A 21,435-nucleotide genomic window follows, 5' to 3' on the forward strand; every position below is an offset into this window, starting at 1 on the left:
AATGTTATTTCCAGAGATAAACAAATTGACCTCCTTCATTCTTCTTCAAATATTCCTAACCCAAATATAGTGAACAATCATATTTTTTAGATCATGGTAAGTATGTTCATATCAATTTATATCTTCAATATTTTAGAAGAAGGATATTTTTATAATTAAAAATAATAATGAGAATTAATATAGTTTTTTGTGGTTCTTAAAATATTTCATATGATTCGTGATACATCATTTTGTTTTTAATAAAAAAGAAGATATGTCATATTTCATCATAGGCACATTTATCCCATCATCCTAGTTTAAAACGGTTCTAAACGGTAGAATAAAATTAACGAAATTTAATAGTAAAATGAAACAAAGATTGCAGTGAAATTGATGGCATTGGACCCATGTAGAATGCATTATTTTGTGTTTTTTTGTGTGTGGCTATTGAATGCATAAATTCATCCCTCCAACGTAAGGGAACATTGTATTGACAAACATCGGTTGGCGATAACAAAGCCACTTAAATTTTATATGAGAGATAATGTAGAGATTCTTGGATAACTTAATTCAAAGGAAGGATCTACTTAGAAGAAGACCACCGAGTAGTAACTAAAGCTAATCTTTGTATCATAAGATTAAAACAGAATTGAGGGCTGAACTCAAGAGTAACTTATATATATATGGTCGATTGTTTCACATATATGATAACCAATAACTAATAGAGAAAAATAAAAACGGCATATAAATGCAGAAAACTGTGTATAATATTGAGTGCATAGCCATTGATCAAATGGCTAGTTATCTTGTATTCACTATATATGACAACGATTTGCTAATTCAATTTTTTTTTTGATTAAAACCCATACTCTAACAAAAATTAAACCTGATTCAAAATTCATTTTTGTACTGAGAATTATAATATGATTAAAAAAACCTGAAAAGTTAAAAGTAATGAAATTTATAGTTGTGCAAATTTGCTAAAATATAAGATGAGGATGAAAAAAATAACATGACCGACTCTTTTACATTAGTGCTTGCTTGTATTTGAGATTGATGAATAAAGTTATTGATTTTTTTTGTTGACAAAAACTTGAAATAAATTTGATGAACCTTGATAGGTAATACGAAATTCCACATTTTTCTCTTCTGATCCCCGTTGAAAGCTTTAAGAAGGAAAATCAACTAATCTTCATATGGTCAACAAAATATAAAAGACTCGAATAAAAAATTCGAAAATTACATACCTTTTATGTTCTTATGGATATATAATGTAAAAAGTCTACTGAAATAATATATGTCAAACCCTGCAAACAAATCATACTAAAAAAATTGAACATGTGATTTATCGTTGTCAGAGAGACAATATATAACAAAATCCAAAGCTATAATTTTTATTAGACTTTATAAAGGTGAATTGTGTAACATCCCAGACTGCTTACAGGATTGCCGACTAACCCCACAAACCAACACGAGTCTTTTCAGCATGCTTTGTCCTCACTCACATGCTTACCGGGAAACTTCCCGGTAGGTCACCCATCCTAGTACTACTCCAAGCCAAGCACGCTTAACTGTGGAGTTCCTATGGATTGAGCTCCCGAAAAGAAGATGCATCTTGTTGATATGGGTAGTACCTAACAATTCTTATAAGCCTTCCTTCAACCATGTAGTCTCATACCTACACGGCCTCCGGATCCCTCTCATTCCGATGTGTTTCGGTTCCTACTATTGTTGTGGGGGTCCCTTGCGGCTTAAACCGTTCCCCTTAGGTCGGGAACCTTTCGTATCCACCTAGCGGGATATCGAAAGCCACGACGTGGGTGTTACATGCCCACCAGCTTCCGCCTGGTTCGTCCCCGAACCACACCGTACTGGGAGAGGTCTGCTCTGATACCAAGTGTAACATCCCAGACTGCTTACAGGATTGCCGACTAACCCCACAAACCAACACGAGTCTTTTCAGCATGCTTTGTCCTCACTCACATGCTTACCGGGAAACTTCCCGGTAGGTCACCCATCCTAGTACTACTCCAAGCCAAGCACGCTTAACTGTGGAGTTCCTATGGATTGAGCTCCCGAAAAGAAGATGCATCTTGTTGATATGGGTAGTACCTAACAATTCTTATAAGCCTTCCTTCAACCATGTAGTCTCATACCTACACGGCCTCCGGATCCCTCTCATTCCGATGTGTTTCGGTTCCTACTATTGTCGTGGGGGTCCCTTGCGGCTTAAACCGTTCCCCTTAGGTCGGGAACCTTTCGTATCCACCTAGCGGGATATCGAAAGCCACGACGTGGGTGTTACAAATTGCATATTTCTTCAATCATATGAACACATATAAATTGGAATAATTAGATAGAATAAGAGAGGTAGATTTTTTTTAGATACTATAATATGCAAGAGATGTAAGTTATGTTGTGACCACCACAAAAATGACCTTATTATTCTTGAAAATAATCTTGTCTTACTTATAACACGAAACTAACAATACAAAGGACTTCATGATTGGGACGAAGGACTTCATGATTGCTTACCTCTGCAATTGAAAAGAATGTTGTCCAACCTATGTTGGGTTGGTATGTCTATGCTTGATTACCTCTAGATTTCTACAAAGACACCATAACATGTTAAGAAGGTAGGGTAGATGGTTGAAACAAATAGAACACTATATTAAAGAATTACAACATTTGGTTTTCAATTAGTGAAATAAATATGTGAACTAAAAGGTTGGTGTTTAATTAAAATCTAATATGCAAATGAAAGGTTTCATAGAAAATATAAATAGTGAACGTAGTCTCCATTTTCATAATAAAAAACTGCATTCAAGTGAAAGAAAAAAACTGTAACATTTATTAACGTTATTTGTGACTCCAATTGTCATTGAACCTTCATCATGTTTGGTTACTAACTTTTTTATTTATTTTTTTTTATAATATTGGTTACCAACTTCTAATATAGCCTTTTTGTTTAATTTTTTTTTGTTGCAGAATTGACACTATATGAAGATCAGTTGATTTAAGACATGAATGGTTAGCTTTGATATCATTATACGTCAGTTTTGTGTTTTTTTTCAAGGTAAAATATTATATTAATGACTAACTTATTTTCTCCAAATTAAACAAAAGTTAAATAATAAATTGAAGTAAATAAATTTGTAATTGGTAGATGAAAAAATAGATAGTGGGAAGTTACAAAGCTCAATTGGCAAGTTACATAATAAATATAAGAATGAATATATGTAAGTATTTAGTAAATGGATGAAAAAAGGTAAAAAAGAGAAGAGAGAGCCACATGGTGAATGCTTATGAAAAATAAGTTAGAAAGGGGGCATTGTTGAGGTGACACATAAGCAAAATGTAGTTTAGAATACATGTATATAGAGATTAGAGCCTTAGAAAGTTGTCATGACTTAACATTAATCTTGCACTATCATCCAAGTGAAAGGTCAGTGCCATGCTTAATTTTTTTTTTCTTTTGATGAGCTTTTATAAAGTTGAAGACCAAAAGATGCATTGCAAACTCTAATGTACGTAAAAATTAGATGTCTTTTTTCTACTAAAAAACATGAGATACCTAAACATGTAAAAGTTGAAGGATAAAATTGATCAATAAATATTAGTCCAAAATAGAACAAATAAAAATACATAGTATAAAAACAAAAAAGTGTAATTGATCAAATTTATTAAAATATGAAATATAATCACGTACATATTTTTTTTATAGAAGCCTATCGATACAAATGTAACTTATAAAAATGAGAATAATATTTCTTCCATTTCTTTATTAAAAAAATAAAAAAATTCTTCCACTTCTTTTTTATTTTGGCTTCAATTATATTGTTACAAAATGTCATTGGTTGATCTTAATATTCTGTTCCAACTTGATCACTCCTACAAAATAGATTATTTATGAAAAATATATTTTATCACCTCTATTTTTGAACTAATGTTTTTTTTTTTTCATATTCCTTAACTCATAATTTTTAACTATGATCATTCATTTGTCAAAAAATTTAAATTATGACTATTCAATCACTCCTTTTGTTAATGCAAAATTTAACTAATAAATTACTCAGTTACAACTTTTATTGAGTGTTATTGTTCTTCTCAAGATAATTGTGTGTATAAATATGTGATTTTGTGCATTGAGGTTAATAGGTTGAAGTATAAATTTTGGTATTGGGTCATCATCCCTTTCTCCAAGCAACTTTAAGTGATATTTTTTAATTTTTCATTGTAGTTTTTGTCTCTCTCTTTCTTACTTTTCATATAAGTGTAACTTTCGTTAGCCTACTTTTCTATCTTTCTCTATTAAATATTTTCTTTTATTGTTTGATGTGGATATATATGACAAATTTTTTTCATGTGAATGAGGATAAGAGGATGGCCGAGGCTTCTATTGTTGTGTTTCTTGCATTCTTGCTATTTGGGTATAAAAATGGCAACTCATGTAAGTATATGTCTTTAACTATGATAGTTGCATCATTAAATTTGAAATTTGTTGAATTTGTATTGTAATTGTTTTATATTTGTAAATGATATAGAAAAAAAATTAATAAAACTTTGTAGAGATAAAATTTAAATTAATTGTTTTAAATTTTGAATAAACTTTATATTAGTGAAATGCTAATTGCTATCATTTGATGTGTTTGTTGTGATTGTAACATAAAAAACGATATTATTGTAACTTGACTTAGAGAATGTCCATTCAGATTATCTTCATATTTGTATCTGTCTATCTATCTTTGAATTCTAAATGAAAAAAGGATGTGATGATGTGGCATGTCTATTTTCTTGTGAATTTGGAGACGAGAATAAAAAAAATGGAAGGAAGGAGAAGAGGATAAATGAGACTTCTATTTATGAATTAAGTATAATATATCAAAAAATGAAAACTACAATATATTTAAGTAGTCTAAACTTAGAGTCTTTATGTAAATATCAATAATATAGAACATGAAGTAAAAGTTCAATTCATTTTTATTCAAATATTTTCAATTGAATATGGAAGATTGTATCTTACATAAAAAACATTATTTTAGTTTAAATTTATAAAGGTGAAGACTAAAAGTGTCTACCATTTTTTGTATAAAAAGAATAACAAAGATATTATAATATAATTAAGACATGGGTAGAGAGAAGGTTAAAGGATATGATCCAAGTTCCACATTTGTATCATTTGCTTATGAAAAACACTAGATCAATTTATACAATAAAATTTTAAATTTATTGCACATAAAGTTAAATTCATTCACAAAAAAAAAGTAAAAACAATTCATTGAGAAAAAGGATTCAACAAAAATAAATTTAAACTATTAACTACAATTGACTTGAAAAATTTATATATGAAGGTGGTTAAAGGAAAAATAGGGGTCTCATTTGCACGTATTATAGTCTCGGCTAATGGAGAGATTGTGCTAAAATCATATCATATGTTTTTTAAATTCAACTTTTTTATTTTAATAAAAAATTTGTTTTGTATTTAGCACCAAAATTCTAAATATAACATGCATCTTTCGTATTTGCTGAAATTAAATGATGAAACTATAATTATTCAAATTAAATTTTAATAAATAAATTATTTGTAAAAGGGAGGATGAGAAGATGAATAATTATTTTTTTTTATCTAAAAACTATGTTGTCATGTAGTGTTTGAATGGTAAATATGAAAATGAGTCATTTAATTTATTTATTTATTAAAATTGAGTTATTTCCTTCTATTTTCTTTAAATAAAATAATTTCATTGACTCAAATTAGAATATAAATTTGATAATATATTATTATAATTCATAATTTTTTCTTTCTAAATCCACAAATGTATTAAAATAAATGTAAACAAAAATAGAAGATATAAACTAAACCAAGAAAATATATTAAAAGAAATTTTTATTAATTTCTATTGATTTCTAATAGAGGTGAATGACACACTATTTATGTCAAAAATAATTTTTATCTACTCTATAGTCTATATTCATACAAGAGAATAACAAGTTTAAAATATTTTAATAGCTATTTTATTTTTAATTAAAAAATAATTCAATAGAGATCCACCAAATTTATTATTATCAATAACTTTAAAAAATATATATTATAATCAAACCCGTGCAACGCACGGGTTGAATACCTAGTCTTATAGAATTTGAACTCATATATTTTCAAGGATGTGAGTCTAAAATATTATATGTGAAAATCTCTTTTATAGAAGTGAATTATTATATTAAAGTGTTGTAATTGTGAAATTACTTTAGACTCAGTTTTGTCAATATCACCAAATACCAATGTATATGAATTTATTTTGTATAAATTCTATATTGCCTTGTTCTTATTGGTATGCTCACTTGTGGAATATCATAAAAGTTAATTTTTGAGCAATTCTGAAGGCAATTGAAAACTATTATCCTTGTATTGTATTGATATATTATTGGAGTCTTTCTTTCGTTATACTGGTTTGTTGTTGAATTATGAACCAATTGAGATGACAATATGCCAAATTGTGCGAAAAGGTTCACAATGCATGCTCATTATGAACCCTAAACCTAAACCTAATCCTGCCTTTTTTGAGAGGTTTAAAAAATCTTTTTGAAAAAAGTCTTTGCAAGGAGTTGAATTTGCAACCCATAGCCTCCATCCAAGCACTTTAACCACTTGACCAGTAGCTGTTTTAGTGTTATAATATTGCTTCCACTAATACATTATGATTGAAATGAATGAATAGCATATCATGAACAAACCAACAATGAATTAAAAAGAATATACACAAGGTCAAGTAATACAAGACACAATTAACTTTTAATTTGACGTTATGCTTTTTGTTTCATTTTACGTTATACCTCCTTCACACATTCTTTACATGTTTATTATGGATTATGGATGGATGGATTCATTTCTATCACAACCTTTGAACTGCTTTTTGTTTTTTATTCCGTAACTCATTTTTTAATTATGACCATACACTCACTCGTTATATATACAACCACTAATATGATCTCAATATTTTTAGTTTCTACATTGAAAACATTGTGTATAAATATGTGATTTTGTGCATCATATTTTGGGTTTTGTTCATCATCACTTTCAAGTAACAATTGGATAGTTTATCTTCAATTTTGTATTGTTGTTTTTCCACTCACTTTTACTCTTCATCTTTTGATTATCAAAGTCTAAAACAAGAGTGTTCTATTTATGGATTGGAGTTTGCAATAGGACAAGATTTAGGTGGCTACATGAGGAGACATAGAGCTTCAAATATGAAAGGAAATAACAATATTCACAATTCTAATAATACTATGTGGTGGTAGTAGTCTTGATTCGCTGCAAAAGATGAAAGCTAGAAACCAGTGAGTTTTGGTGTTGGATTTGGATTTGAATCCATTTTTCAATATTTCTTGGTATTAATTATATGACGATTTATTCATTAATGTAGGTACAATTTTTCTCTTATCTCTTGATTATTAACTGGTTTCTATGATATTATAATTGATAGGGAGTCAAGTTACTCTTAGATTGGTCAAATAGTTAAGCTTCAAATGTTTATTAGTCTATTTTTCGAACTTTCTTTTATATAATTTTTTTATTCCTTAATGTGTATGTGGATTTTTGATTTTTTTTTGTGAATTAGGATAAATGGTGCTTCTATTTTTTATTTTGTTGCATCATTGATGGTGAGGAAGAAGCTTATTAAAAATGGTTGTTTATCGTCACTTTCTCCATGAAACTATTGGATAATTCCTCTTCAATTTGGTGTTATAGTTTTCCTTCTCTTTTTTATTCTTTATTTTTTGGCTATTAATTAATACAAATTGGTAATATAAATAAGGGGTATATTTATAAATAATAATGTTTTTTTTATAAAGGTGAAGACAAGTGTCTATCATTTTTTCGTATAAAAATAATAATAAACATATTACTCCAAGTATAATGATAGAGATAAACATTGTGTATGTGTAATTAAGATAAAGATAGATAAAATTGAGATGAATAAAGAATAGCGCCTCTAAAAACAATATATAGAGAAGGTTAAAGGATATGATCCAAGTTATACATCTATCTCTCTATCTTCTATATAATTATATATCTTTGAATTTGTACATCTAAAAAAAAATTACACTCTTAATTAACAACTTGACTTTCCAATTATCTTTGAAGAATTAAAGAATTAATTAATTATCAAATTGAATAGTTTCCTCCACTATTGAAAAAAAAGGAACTTCCCATTCTGCATGTCACACAAAATGAAAGGAGAAAACAAAGAATTACTTGACAGTTAGTACTATATACCTCAAAGAAAAATATGTATGCTACAATTATTAAATAATTAAATCCATATGTTCACATAAAATAAATAAAAAAACGTATACACTAATCAAATTGTCAGAAAATTTAGGAAAAGTCAGTCCTAACATGATAAGAAGATTAAAATGATTATGATATCCAAAAAAAGTTCCATTCATTAGATTGAAAACTCTAAAAATGAACGTTTTAATTTTTTCAATAAAATCTTGCCCCAACTTATCTTATATATGCATGATTGCCCAACTCTACTACCATGATCATTTATGCTTTTCTGCTTTGTTAAGGTGATGTGGTTCTCCTTTTACTTTCCTTTCCTTATTTTTTGTGTTTGGGTATACATTTTCGGTCCATAAATTGGTTTTTTTTTAAGGAAGGTCCGTAAATTGGTTGATATGTTTTCTCAAAAAGAAGTTCATATATCCCACACATATAGCATATAAGATTATACATAGAGAACACATTATTTTCTTAGACTAATACAGTTTTATTTTCATATTTTATCCATAACAACAGAGAGAGGTGTGATCACTAAGATGTACTTTCAAGGTTTGATACTTACTATTAAAATTTGCTTTTAGGATTTACACATATGCAATTTGTATGACCCGTGCGGCAGCACGGGTGCAAGGACTAGTTTTAAATATTTTAAAAATCTTGGATTGATAATCCAACTATCATTCTCTATCAAGTGGGAGAATCTTACATGTCAATTATCTATAAATGAGAAACAAATATCATTTGTTGATGAATAATCTTTTGATTATTATGGAGACTTACATTGAGGATATTATAGTTTTTTGTTAAATATTTTTTATGACTATTTTGTCTTTTATCCTCAATGGTGGTGAATTTCAAGTCTCGTGTATTTCCGTTGCGTAGTTAATTGATTTAAATCATTACTTGTTATTGTGATTATGATAGCGGTAATAGTACTCTTCCAAATGATAGCACATAATTATATGTTGATTTTATTTTTATTTTCTTTTATGTGCTTTTAACGTATTATTCTACCGCATTGTATCAAACAAAATTATGATGAATGTAAATTGAAACTATATTGACCAGTTTAGATGCATTTAAATGATGCATATTTTTTCTGTGTCATATTTTGACAAGAGTAATTGATTCCTATGCAAAAAGAATTTCATGCGTTGATATAGGCCGTTACCATCAAAGTGGGACCGCCTCTATTGATTGATTAATGAAATTTCTTTTTGTAGCTTGAGGAATGTTTTTAATCGTAACATGTAGTTTCCTGCCCAAAGGTGGTTATTGCATTTTACAATTAAAAATTAATTTGGGATAAAGTTATTAGAGAATGTTTTGAACTAAGGAACTTGCTTGCCCAAAGGTGACAATTTCCCGAATTCAATACATGATCATTGATTAACTTATCTGAGGTTTTGACTTAGGCTTTGCCTTAGTTTTGTGCATTTTGTCCAAAGGTGATTGTACAATTATATTGGCCTCATTGTGATAGCTTATTTATTTTGAGCTATGATAGGGCCAAACCGCAAGTGCACGGCCTATCGAAGTAATAGTAGTAAGTAGAGTATCGTTCCACTAGGGAGTTGTTCAATCTAATTAACTTTTAGAAAATGATTAGAGGAGAAAGAAATAAGAAGTTTGAGAGTGCAGTTGTTTGAAAGTAAATAACAATAATAATAAAGAGCCTTGGGATCATTGGTTCATCATAATAACGAATCTTTTCACAAGCAAGCCTTAAACTTTATAATTCTATGTTAATCTTAATTTCTAAGGACAAGTTTCTCTTTAGCATATCACAGCTTCTCTCGAAGTCAGTGAGTGTATCCCTCCAACAACCACACCTATTCTCATGGGTGATTGCCTTTGGGACCCTTGAAGATCGAAACTTTATGTGTCCCAAGGTTTGCTAGACTATTCTCATGTTTCGCAAACCTTGTCTAAATTCACTTATTCGGATATCAAAGCTCCGCGTTCGCTTTATGAATTGATATCTGTGATGATGAATTAACCATTATCAAACCCTCCGCGTTCGCTTCCACAGTTTGATAATAATTAATTCATGTTAAAACGGTGAATTTAGATTAGGAATTAAGGTAACATATAATTAGGGTTTAAGGCTTGACTTGATCTGGATTACGTCATTAGACTTATCCAACAATCCCAAGACAAAGAAGTCTACTCACTCATGTTCATCGTAGACATGGGGGAAGAAGAGAGAATGCGATAAAGTAAATTGCGAGAAAAGAAAGTAAAAGGAAATAAAGACTTTATTGAAATAATACTTGCAATATTCAAAGTAAAGGTGAATGTTTATGGTGGAGAGCTACTCTATTTATAGCTTTACAATTGACTTAGAAACTAAGCAACTAAAAGGGCAAAACAGTAAAGCTGCAACAGGGTAACTTGGGCTTGAAGAAAAAGCAGCAAAAGTGGCTTCTAGAGGTGGCACGGCCGTGCCACATGTTGGCACTGGCCGTGCCAAGCTTCTGACTTGGTGGGAACATATTTTTGTTTCGTATCTTCGTATTTTCGCACTGTATTTGCTTCAGTCCTCTTTCTTTTGCTCCAAGACACCTTCCACCATATATTCGTTCCTAAAATATAATAAAAAGCAATTTAAAGTAAAATATTCCAAAAGGAAATAAATATGCAATAAATAAAATCAAATCTTTATAAAACTAAACTAAATAATGCATTAAATTAGACTAATTATTGACTCATCAAACTCCCCCACACTTGAATCTTTGCTTGTCCTCAAGCAAAAGACAATAGACATAGCAGCAACTAAAAGGATTAATTATGGCAATGCAATTGAAAACACAAGTCTCTTTGAAGGTTTTGTTTCAAGTACACTAATTACAATTTCAAACATTCCTCATGAACCTATTCAACCCAACATCAAGTCCCAAGTGAGTGTGTGTGTGCAGTCCAACCCTTTTCTTGCTCCTGTATAAGACAAATATTATGAGGAACAGGTTCTATCCTTAATGCTAAAGTAACCGAGAAAAGTCCTTTCTTCATTTCATATAAGAGTGATGGGAATTTAAGTTAAAATTAAATTAGATTAGATTAACAATTAAACACAAGGGGCTGCAGATGCTTAGGGGCTATCTATCCTCATAGGAAGTCTTCTCAGATGCAATTGTCCTTTCCCCCTAGATTCAAAATCACCCTAAGCAGTGCTGCAAAATTTTCTTTTATTTCATCTCCGCGTAGGAAGTCTTTTTGGATGTAATTGTCCTTTCCCCCTAGCATTGATGAATTTATTTTCTTTAAGTTCAAATTAGGGAGTCACCACCACAATTAGGAAGTTAGGGATTGTCCTTTCCCCCATATGTTGGTGCCATTCTCCCGTCCCATTTAGCTTTTAACAATTAAGAATATAACATTGAAGCACAATTGATTAATTTCCCGCACAAACTTATACTACTTTTACTCTAAAGACTTTAAAGGGTCTAAGTTAACACTAAAGATAGAACGTGCTCCTTAAAATACCTATTCATACATTTGCTCAAAGATTGCAACCGGGTGCTTTTCTCATTGGAGAATTTTCACAATAAAACAAGATATGGGTATAGCAAGAACACAAGGAACACAAGAAACTACTTTCATGTACAAGAAACAACCTTTAAAGAAGAGACAAAACAAAAAAAATTATGCCAAATTTTACATTGAAAACAAGCTACTTAATCATGCCTTTCGCTGTAAAAACAAAACAAAAGAATAAAGTTCAAGGGGAGTTTGGACACTACGACTCTAGACACTTTATTAGCCCCCCCCCCCCCCCCCCCCCCACACACACACTTAGGGGAAGCATTGTCCTCAATGATTCAAAGAAATTAAAAGAGAAGAAGGAGTTGAAGAAGAAGAAGGAAGGGATGCGGAAAGCTCACAATGTGCCAAAAGGGCAAAAAAAATTGATTTTTTTTAGTCTGTAGGGTGGCATGGTCGTGCCAACATCAGCACGGGCCGTGCCATCATTCTGCCAATTTCAGCTTTTTTTGAGTTCTCAAGCTGGCACGGTCGTGCCAACTTTAGCACGGGCCGTGCCATCCTTCTGGACACCGGTCTTCAGTTTTGCTTCATTTTTCGAATCATAGTTGAACAATTACCTACAAAACAACTTAAAACAAACAAAAGCAATTAAATGCGTGGGTTGCCTCCCACGAAGCGCTCTTTTAATGTCATTAGCTTGACAAAAGATGTAAGAGTAGTTCCTCATGGAGGATCTGAGAGGGCTAGGATTGTTTCTTCTTCAGCAGCTTCACCTGCATTGTAAATCTTTAGTCTTTGGCCATTAAATTTGAAAGGTCCAGTCTTTTCAGAAAAAATTTCAATTGCCCCATAGGGGTAGACAGTACGAACAGTGAACGGACCAGACCACCTTGATCTTAACTTACCTAGAAAAAGCCTTAACCTAGAGTTAAAGAGCAGCACAAGATCACCGCTCTTGAAGTTCCTTTTGAGGATATGCTTGTCATGCCAATTTTTAGTTCGTTCTTTGTAAATATGGGCATTCTCATAAGCATCTATCCTAAGTTCCTCTAACTCACTTAATTGAAGTTTTCTCTTATGACCGGCTAACTTTGGGTCCAAGTTGAGGCTTCTTATTGCCCAATAAGCTTTGTGCTCAAGTTCAACCGGAAGGTGACAAGATTTTCCATAAATTAGTTTAAAAGGTGTCATTCCAATTGGAGTTTTGTAAGTTGTTCTATAAGCCCAAAGAGCATCGTCGAGCTTACTTGACCAATCCTTCCTAGAGTTTGAAATTGTTTTTTCAAGAATAGCTTTTATTTGTCTATTGGAGACCTCAACTTGTCCACTAGTTTGTGGGTGATAGGGTGTAGCAATTTTGTGTTTCACTCCATACTTTTGTAAAAGTTTTTCGAAAAGTTTAGAGATGAAGTGAGACCCGCCATCGCTTATTACAACCCTTGGCACTCCAAACCTTGGAAAGATAATCTTTTTGAAAAACTTTATAACAACATGTGCATCATTAGTGGGAGAGGCAACAACCTCAACCCATTTGGACACATAGTCAACCGCCACCAGTATGTATTGATTTCCAAAAGAAGAGGGGAAAGGCCCCATGAAATCAACACCCCATACATCGAAAATTTCGACTTCAAGAATGTTGTTTAAGGGCATTTCATTCCTCTTAGTGATGTTACCGGTACGTTGACATCTGTCACACTTAGAAACGAATTGATGCACATCTTTGAAAAGTGATGGCCACCAGAAACCAGATTGAAGAATTTTGAAAGAAGTCTTTTGAGTACTGGCGTGGCCACCATAAGAAGAGGAGTGGCAGTGGTTTAGAATACTACTTACCTCATTTTCAGGAATGCATCTTCTGAAGATCCCATCCGAGCCTCTTTTGAAAAGGTAAGGTTCATCCCAATAGTAATGTTTGAGGTCATGAAAGAACTTCTTCTTTTGTTGGTAGCTCAATCCGGGTGGTAGTACTCCAGCTGCAAGAAAGTTAACAAAATATGCATACCAAGGTGCATTAGTTTGTGCCAATAAGAAGAGTTGGTCATCCGGGAATGAATCATCCAGGGGCAACTCATTCTCATTGGTTTCCCTAAGGCGGGACAAGTGATCAGCTACAACATTTTCGGTACCCTTTTTATCTTTTATTTCAAGGTCAAATTCTTGAAGGAGCAAAATCTACCGGATCAACCTCGGCTTGGCATCTTTCTTGTTTAACAAATATTTTATTGTCGAGTGATCTGTGTAAATGATGATTTTTGATCCTACCAAGTATGGCCGAAATTTGTCAATGGCATAGACTACCGCTAACAATTCCTTTTCTGTTGTGGCATAGTTTACCTGTGCCCCATCAAGGGTCTTACTTGCATAATAAATGGCATGCATCTTCTTGTCTTTTCTTTGTCCCAACATAGCCCCTACCGCATAGTCACTAGCTTTACACATTATTTCGAAAGGTAAGTTCCAATCCGGTGGTTGTATGATTGAAGCAGTGACCAAAGCTTCTTTCAACCTGCAAAATGCCTTTAGGCATGCATCATCAAACACAAAATCTACATCCTTAAGGAGCAAGCTTGTTAGTGGTTTAGTTATTAAAGAAAAATCTTTTATGAAACGACGGTAAAATCCTGCATGCCCTAGGAAACTTCTTACTTCCTTTACCGAGGTAGGAGGAGACATTTTTTCAATAATTTCAATTTTTGCTTTGTCCACCTCTATACCCCGTTCAGAAACTAAGTGTCCTAGGACAATTCCTTCTCTTACCATGAAGTGACACTTCTCCCAATTCAACACTAAGTTCACCTGTTCACATCTTTCCAAAACTTTTTCCAGGTTAGTCAAACAATTATCAAAACTAGATCCATGCACAGAGAAATCATCCATGAAGACTTCCATTATATTTTCAACAAAATCATAAAAAATAGACATCATGCATCTTTGAAAAGTAGCGGGGGCATTGCAAAGACCAAAAAGCATTCTCCTATAGGCAAAGGTACCAAAGGGGCATGTGAAAGTGGTTTTTTCTTGGTCATTAGGGTGAATAGGTATTTGGAAGAATCCGGAATACCCATCTAAGTAACAAAAGTGTGAATGCTTAGCTAACCTTTCTAACATTTGGTCTATAAAGAGGAGTGGGAAGTGATCTTTACGGGTTGCTTTGTTAAGCTTCCTATAGTCAATACACATTCTCCAACCGGTGACGGTTCTAGTTGCAATGGATTCATTTTTATCATTCTTAATAACTGTGAGACCACCCTTTTTAGGTACTACTTGAACCGGGCTAACCCATTTAGAATCAGAAATTGGGTAGATAACACCTGCATCTAGGAGTTTTAAGACCTCTTTTTTCACAACTTCTTTCATGTTAGGGTTCAACCTTCTTTGGTGTTCAACGGAGGGCTTATAGTCCTCCTCAAGTAATATCCTATGTGTGCATAATGAGGGGTTTATTCCTTTAATGTCGTCGATGGTATAACCTATAGCTTTACGATACTTCTTGAGGACATAAAGCAATTTTTCAGTTTCAACCTCATTTAGATTTGCTCACAATAACAGGGTAAGTTGAATTAGGGCCTAAGAATTCGTACCTCAAGCTTGGTGGGAGTGGTTTAAGCTCCATCTTTGGTGCCTCTTTTGGTGGAGGGACTGGTTCTTCTCCCATTAGTTCCTCCACGCCCATATCTTCCATAGGAGGAGTTTCATTCAACAACTTCTCATACTCTTTGGCATCTCCATCTAGCTTTGTACCTGCATCACTAACCAAGCATACCTCCAAACCATCATGTGTAGTTGATGCTAATGAGCATTCTTTCACACAATGGTCAATTATATCTAGCATGCAACAAGAGTCTTTGATGGAAGGATTTTTCATTAGTTTAGCAAGTTCAAATTCAACGGTTTCCTTACCAACATTAAATTCCAACTTACCATGCTTAACATCAAATATGGCTCCTGCGGTAGCAAGGAAGGGCCTTCCCAAAAGTATCGGTACTTGGTTGTCCTCCTCTATTTCCATCACAACAAAATCTGCAGGGATATATATTTCTCCTACTTTGACAAGGACATCCTCTATAATTCCAGCTGGGTACTTAATGGAATGGTCTGCTAATTGTAGTGTCATTCTTGTTGACTTAAGTTCCCCCAATCCCAACCTTTCGTAAAGAGAATAAGGCATTAAACTGACACTTGCTCCTAAGTCACACATTGCCTTTTTTACTATTTCAGGGCCTATGACACAAGGTATGAAGAAACTTCCTGGGTCTTTAAGCTTTGGTGGCAATTTATTTTGGATGATGGCACTACACTCTTCCGTTAGGTTCACCGTTTCACTCTCCTCAATTTTCTCTTTTTTGAAAGAATTTCTTTTAAAAATTTAGCATAGGTAGGCATTTGAGTTAGGACATTGGTGAAGGGAACATCAATGTAGATTTTATTCATCATTTCAATGAACTTTTTAAATTGCTCATCAAGCTTAGACTTTGCAAATCTCTGAGGGAAAGGAATTTTTGGTTTGAAGGGAGGTGGTGTAACTTCTTCACTTTGTGGTTTCTCACTCTCTTCTTTAGTCATCTCACCTTGTGGTTTACTAGTCTTTTCCTCAACCTCACTAGGCTTGACTCTTAAGGGGTCCTCTAATTGCTTACCACTCCTAAGCGTAACGACGTTCATTCTAGGTCGGCAAAATTCTTGAACAACTAGAGAGAGCTGAGTCTCTAAGATTTTGTTGTGAGAGGAAATAGAGTCTACTTTTGATGTAAGTGTAACAAAAGAGTCATTCAAAAGTCTAGTTTGATTCGCGAGCTCCTTGAGCTGTTCGGATTGGTTAAAAAGAAAATTTTCCATTAAAAGTTCAAGATTAGACTTTTGAATAACCTTTTGATCAATTGCATAACTTGGTGGTGTTGTTTCTTGAACCAAGGGATTGGGGATTTGGTTAAAACTTACCCCTTGGTTGTTTTGAATAAAGTTTATTTGCTCAACACTACCTAGTTCGCATTCACTACATGTTTTACAAGAGGGAGGTGTAGAAGTAGAAGTACTAGCACTAACATTAAGTTTTTCAAATTTGTGGGTTAGTGCATCAATCCTAGAAGCAAGGTGGTCATAGTTAGAGACTTCGTACATACCTGCTCTCTTTTTGGAGGGTGAAGACCTTGTAGTGAATTCTCCATCGGCCCATAGAAAGAGATTTAGAGCCATGTCTTCAATCAAGGCATAAGCTGTTTCGAAGTCCTTGTTCATTAGAGCACCACCTGCAGCTGTATCAACAAAGATTTTAGTAGCATGAGATAAACCATTGTAAAAAGTGTGGATGATTAACCATTCCTCTAGTCCATGGAGGGGGCAAAGTTTTAGCATTTCCTTAAAACGTCCCCATGAGTCATGAAGAGATTCCCCCTCTTTTTGAGTGAATTGAAAGAGCCTTGCCCTTAGTTGGCCGATTTTTGACGGAGGAAGGAAACGGATGAGAAATTCTTGCTTTAATTGGTCCCATGAGGTGATAGAACCAACTCTTAGGGAATGGAACCAATTAAGAGCCTTGTTTTTTTAGAGAAAAAGGGAAGAGATGCAGTCTTAAAGTTTCTTGGTTTTTTTTATATGTTACAGTGAGCCGCCAAAAAGTTGAGATATGGAGATTGGGATCCTCATCGGGGGATCCCAAAAAATAATTTTGCTGCACCATCTTAAGTTGGGCAGGCTTAGATTTCAAAGTCTTCACCCTCAACCGTTGGATACACAATAATAGCATATGGCTCTTCCGTTGAAGGAGTCACGTATTCTTTAAGAGCACGTTTTTCAGCCATGTTGGTGTTATTTTTGTGCTTCCCAAGAAGTTAATGGTGAAGGAAAACTAAAAATAAAAAGAGAAAGAAGAGAGAAAGAAGAAGAGAGAATTCTAATCACTAAGAAAAAGTTAATCAAATTAGTTAACTCCCCGGCAACGGCGCCAAAAACTTGATAGGGCCAAACCGCAAGTGCACGGCCTATCGAAGTAATAGTAGAAAGTAGAGTATCGTTCCGCTAGGGAGTTGTTCAATCTAATTAACTTTTAGAAAATGATTAGAGGAGAAAGAAATAAGAAGTTTGAGAGTGCAGTTGTTTGAAAGTAAATAACAATAATAATAAAGAGCCTTGGGATCATTGGTTCATCATAATAACGAATCTTTTCACAAGCAAGTCTTAAACTTTATAATTCTATGTTAATCTTAATTTCTAAGGACAAGTTTCTCTTTAGCATATCACAGCTTCTCTCGAAGTCAGTGAATGTATCCCTCCAACAACCACACCTATTCTCATGGGTGATTGCCTTTGGGACCCTTGAAGATCGAAACTTTATGTGTCCCAAGGTTTGCTAGACTATTCTCATGTTTCGCAAACCTTGCCTAAATTCACTTGTTCGGATATCAAAGCTCCACGTTCTCTTTATGAATTGATATATGTGATGATGAATTAACCATTATCAAACCCTCCGCGTTCGCTTCCACAGTTTGATAATAATTAATTCATGTTAAAACGGTGAATTTAGATTAGGAATTAAGGTAACATATAATTAGGGTTTAAGGCTTGACTTGATCCGGATTACGTCATTAGACTTATCCAACAATCCCAAGACAAAGAAGTCTACTCACTCATGTTCATCGTGGACATGGGGGAAGAAGAGAGAATGTGATAAAGTAAATTGCGAGAAAAGAAAGTAAAAGGAAATAAAGACTTTATTGAAATAATACTTGCAATATTCAAAGTAAAGGTGAATGTTTATGGTGGAAAGCTACTCTATTTATATCTTTACAATTGACTTAGAAACTAAGCAACTAAAAAGGGCAAAACAGTAAAGCTGCAACAGGGTAACTTGGGCTTGAAGAAAAAGCAGCAAAAGTGGCTTCTGGAGGTGGCACGGCCGTGCCACATGTTGGCACTGGCCGTGCCACATGTTGGCACTGGCCGTGCCACATGTTGGCACTGGCCGTGCCAAGCTTCTGACTTGGTGGGAACATATTTTTGTTCCGTATCTTCGTATTTTTGCACTGTATTTGCTCCAGTCCTCTTTCTTTTGCTCCAAGACACCTTCCACCATATATTCGTTCCTAAAATATAATAAAAAGCAATTTAAAGTAAAATATTCAAAAAGGAAATAAATATGCAATAAAATAAAATCAAATCTTTATAAAACTAAACTAAATAATGCATTAAATTAGACTAATTATTGACTCATCAAGCTATAACTTGTCAATCGATATATTTTAATGCATTCATGTTTTGTCTCATATATTTCCTCAATGGATAATTGTTATGCTTTTATTATGCATGCTTATTGATTAACTTATATGAGATGGAGTTATTGGAGTATATGTTGAACCAAAGAATTTGTCTGCCTAAAGGTGACAATTTCCCAAGTTCAATGTATCCTCATTGATTAACTCATTTGAGGTTTTGACTTAGGTTTTGACCTTAGTTTGTGCATTCTGCCCAAAGGTGATTGTACAATTATATTGGCCTCGTTATAATAGCTTATTCATTTTCAGCTAAATCTTGTCTTATGACATATTTTAATGAATTCATGTTTTGTACCAATGAATTTCTCTGTGAATAATTGTTCTGCTTCCATCGAGATATTAAACAAGTCAAACTGTAAGAAATGGAAGTAAGATTTGGAGTTGCCTCTAGGAGAACATTCATGAACTGAAATAAACTTTTGGTAAGTGGGAGATGACTCGCAAGTTAAAGTACCTTACCATATTGGTCTCCATGTGTATAATGAAAAAGTTATTGGACGTGAAAATATGAAAATGTTGTAATTTAGGAGTAAATGTGAAGTCAGTGGGAGATGTCACCATAATTTAACATTCTAGTTTTGAACTTGTTTTTGAAAAATATTTTTCACGTACCTTCATTTAGGATGAATCTTGTTTATGTTTCTTTGTTGGAGCAACTTTGTTTTAACTTTACTCTTGGAGGTAGAAAACTAAGTTTGAGATTAAACTCACATAACCTTGCTTCATCCTTTGTTCATATATATAAATTGTCTCTAGTAGATGGTTCATGTCTCCCTAGATCATTTGTTGATGGTTTATATAAGTTGTCTTTGACTTCACATAACCTTGCTTTGTCTTTCGTTGTCAAAACTTTTGTTGCTATAAGGTCTTATGTTGAGGAAGACATCCTTTACCTTATGACATAAGCACTTGGATCATATTTATTGGGGAAAGGGCTGAGAAATTAATAAAAAAGTAAGTATTCTACCTTTCTTAAAGTTTGATGATCCAGGTACTTGTGTGGATTGCATTAGAAGCAAATTTACTAAAACCAAAGGTTACAACTAGCATTTCTGAACCCTTAGAAATTGTCGAAATTGAAATTAGTGGCTCCAAACTCCTATAATTTATGGTAATAAATTATTTATTGGCTCCCTAACTTTGACGTTAATTGTTATTTTAACTAAATGACTTAGATTCATTGTTTTCAAGAGTCACTTTGAATAACATGAATACTGTGAATTCTTTTGATGCATTTGGTTTGTGGGAGTTTGAATTTTATATTATTAATTTTTTGATGATGAATTTTTCTTTCACTTATTTTCTTTGATATATTGATGTGAATTTCCATTCAATTTAATTATTGATGATGAGATGAATTCTTGTATATATCAAATATCAAATGTGAAAAATTATAGCTCAGTGTTGAAGGGATCACTATGCCGGTGTTCGACACTATTTTGGAGCTGAGGCATTACATGTGAAAAATTTGAGCTCAATGTTGACAAAATCTTTATGCCGGCTATTAACATTATTTTGGAGCTGATGTATTATGTGTGAAAATTAGAGCTCAGTGCCATTGTGATCACTATGCCGGTGATTGACACTATTTTGGAGCTGAGGCAATGTGGTTTTCCATGTACCACATAATTTCTCTGGCTTTAAGGCATTTGAGAGAAATCACATAATTTCTTTGACTTTAAGGCATTTGAGAGAAATCACATAATTTCTCTGGCTTTAAGCATTTGAAGGAAATCACATAATTTCTCTGGCTTCAAGGCATTGAGAGAAATTGAGGACCGACAATGAAAATGATAGTATGGTCGATGATCACGTTGACATATCATTTCTTGCTACACTCTACACAGATGACCAGTCGACGGAATTGGTGATATTTGTAACCATGGAAGGTGTTGTATCAATTAAGGATATAACTACCACCATGATTCGATATCATTCCGTTCTTAGTTGGACAGAGTCTTTATTAAGTGTTGCATCATGGGATCATGTAGTGGCCATGTTAGGAAGTTTGTTATCAGTCCAAGAGTCGATTTCAAAAATTATTTTTAAATTTTTATTTTTATTTTATTTTTAAAATACACAATTGATTTTACCCAAGTGGGAGAATGTTAGAATTTCTTCTAATATTTTGTAGGCTACAATCAATTGTTGGTTTTGGTTTTAATAAAAACGGACTGATGTTGTGATCCATTTGATAATGCTTAGGCCCTAATAAAAGTGATCAATAAATATTGGGCTTTTGGGCACTTAATCTGATTTGTGTAGAAACATAGTGTATGCCCAAACACTAGGCCCATGATGGGTGGTGCCTAGGGTTGCACAGTTATAAATAGAGAGGCTAGGTCCTGTTTTATCTTGGTTTTCGGGTGTCAAACATTGATTACGTTTGAACCTTTTTAACCGGTGATA

General features: G+C 33.1%; 1 protein-coding gene across 1 annotated transcript; it reads right to left on the reverse strand.

Annotated features, from left to right (window-relative positions):
* Window positions 1-12,187: 12,187 nt before the first annotated feature.
* Window positions 12,188-17,556, reverse strand: LOC146937406 (uncharacterized). The gene is made up of 5 exons (XM_085749416.1): window positions 17,472-17,556; window positions 16,905-17,004; window positions 16,130-16,796; window positions 15,590-16,085; window positions 12,188-12,327 (listed from the first exon to the last, which is right to left on the reverse strand). Exons 1-5 carry the CDS (start codon window positions 17,554-17,556, stop codon window positions 12,188-12,190), a joined length of 1,488 nt encoding a protein of 495 aa, XP_085605542.1.
* Between the last annotated feature and the right edge of the window lie 3,879 nt (window positions 17,557-21,435).

The sequence above is a fragment of the Medicago sativa genome, chromosome 3, assembly GCF_051527215.1.
Source record: "Medicago sativa cultivar Bolivia chromosome 3, Bolivia_mono, whole genome shotgun sequence".
NCBI lineage: Eukaryota > Viridiplantae > Streptophyta > Magnoliopsida > Fabales > Fabaceae > Medicago > Medicago sativa.

Excerpts from the sequence above, each read along its gene's own strand:
- LOC146937406 (XM_085749416.1), bottom strand. The coding sequence starts at position 17,556 with ATGGCTGAAAAACGTGCTCTTAAAGAATACGTGACTCCTTCAACGGAA. Across the intron at positions 17,005-17,471 it reads TGTGTATCCAACGGTTGAGG|GTGGTGCTCTAATGAACAAG; the intron begins GTGAAGACTTTG and ends ATACAGCTGCAG. Across the intron at positions 12,328-15,589 it reads CATCAAAGACTCTTGTTGCA|CGGTGTCCAGAAGGATGGCA; the intron begins TGCTAGATATAA and ends AAAACTGAAGAC.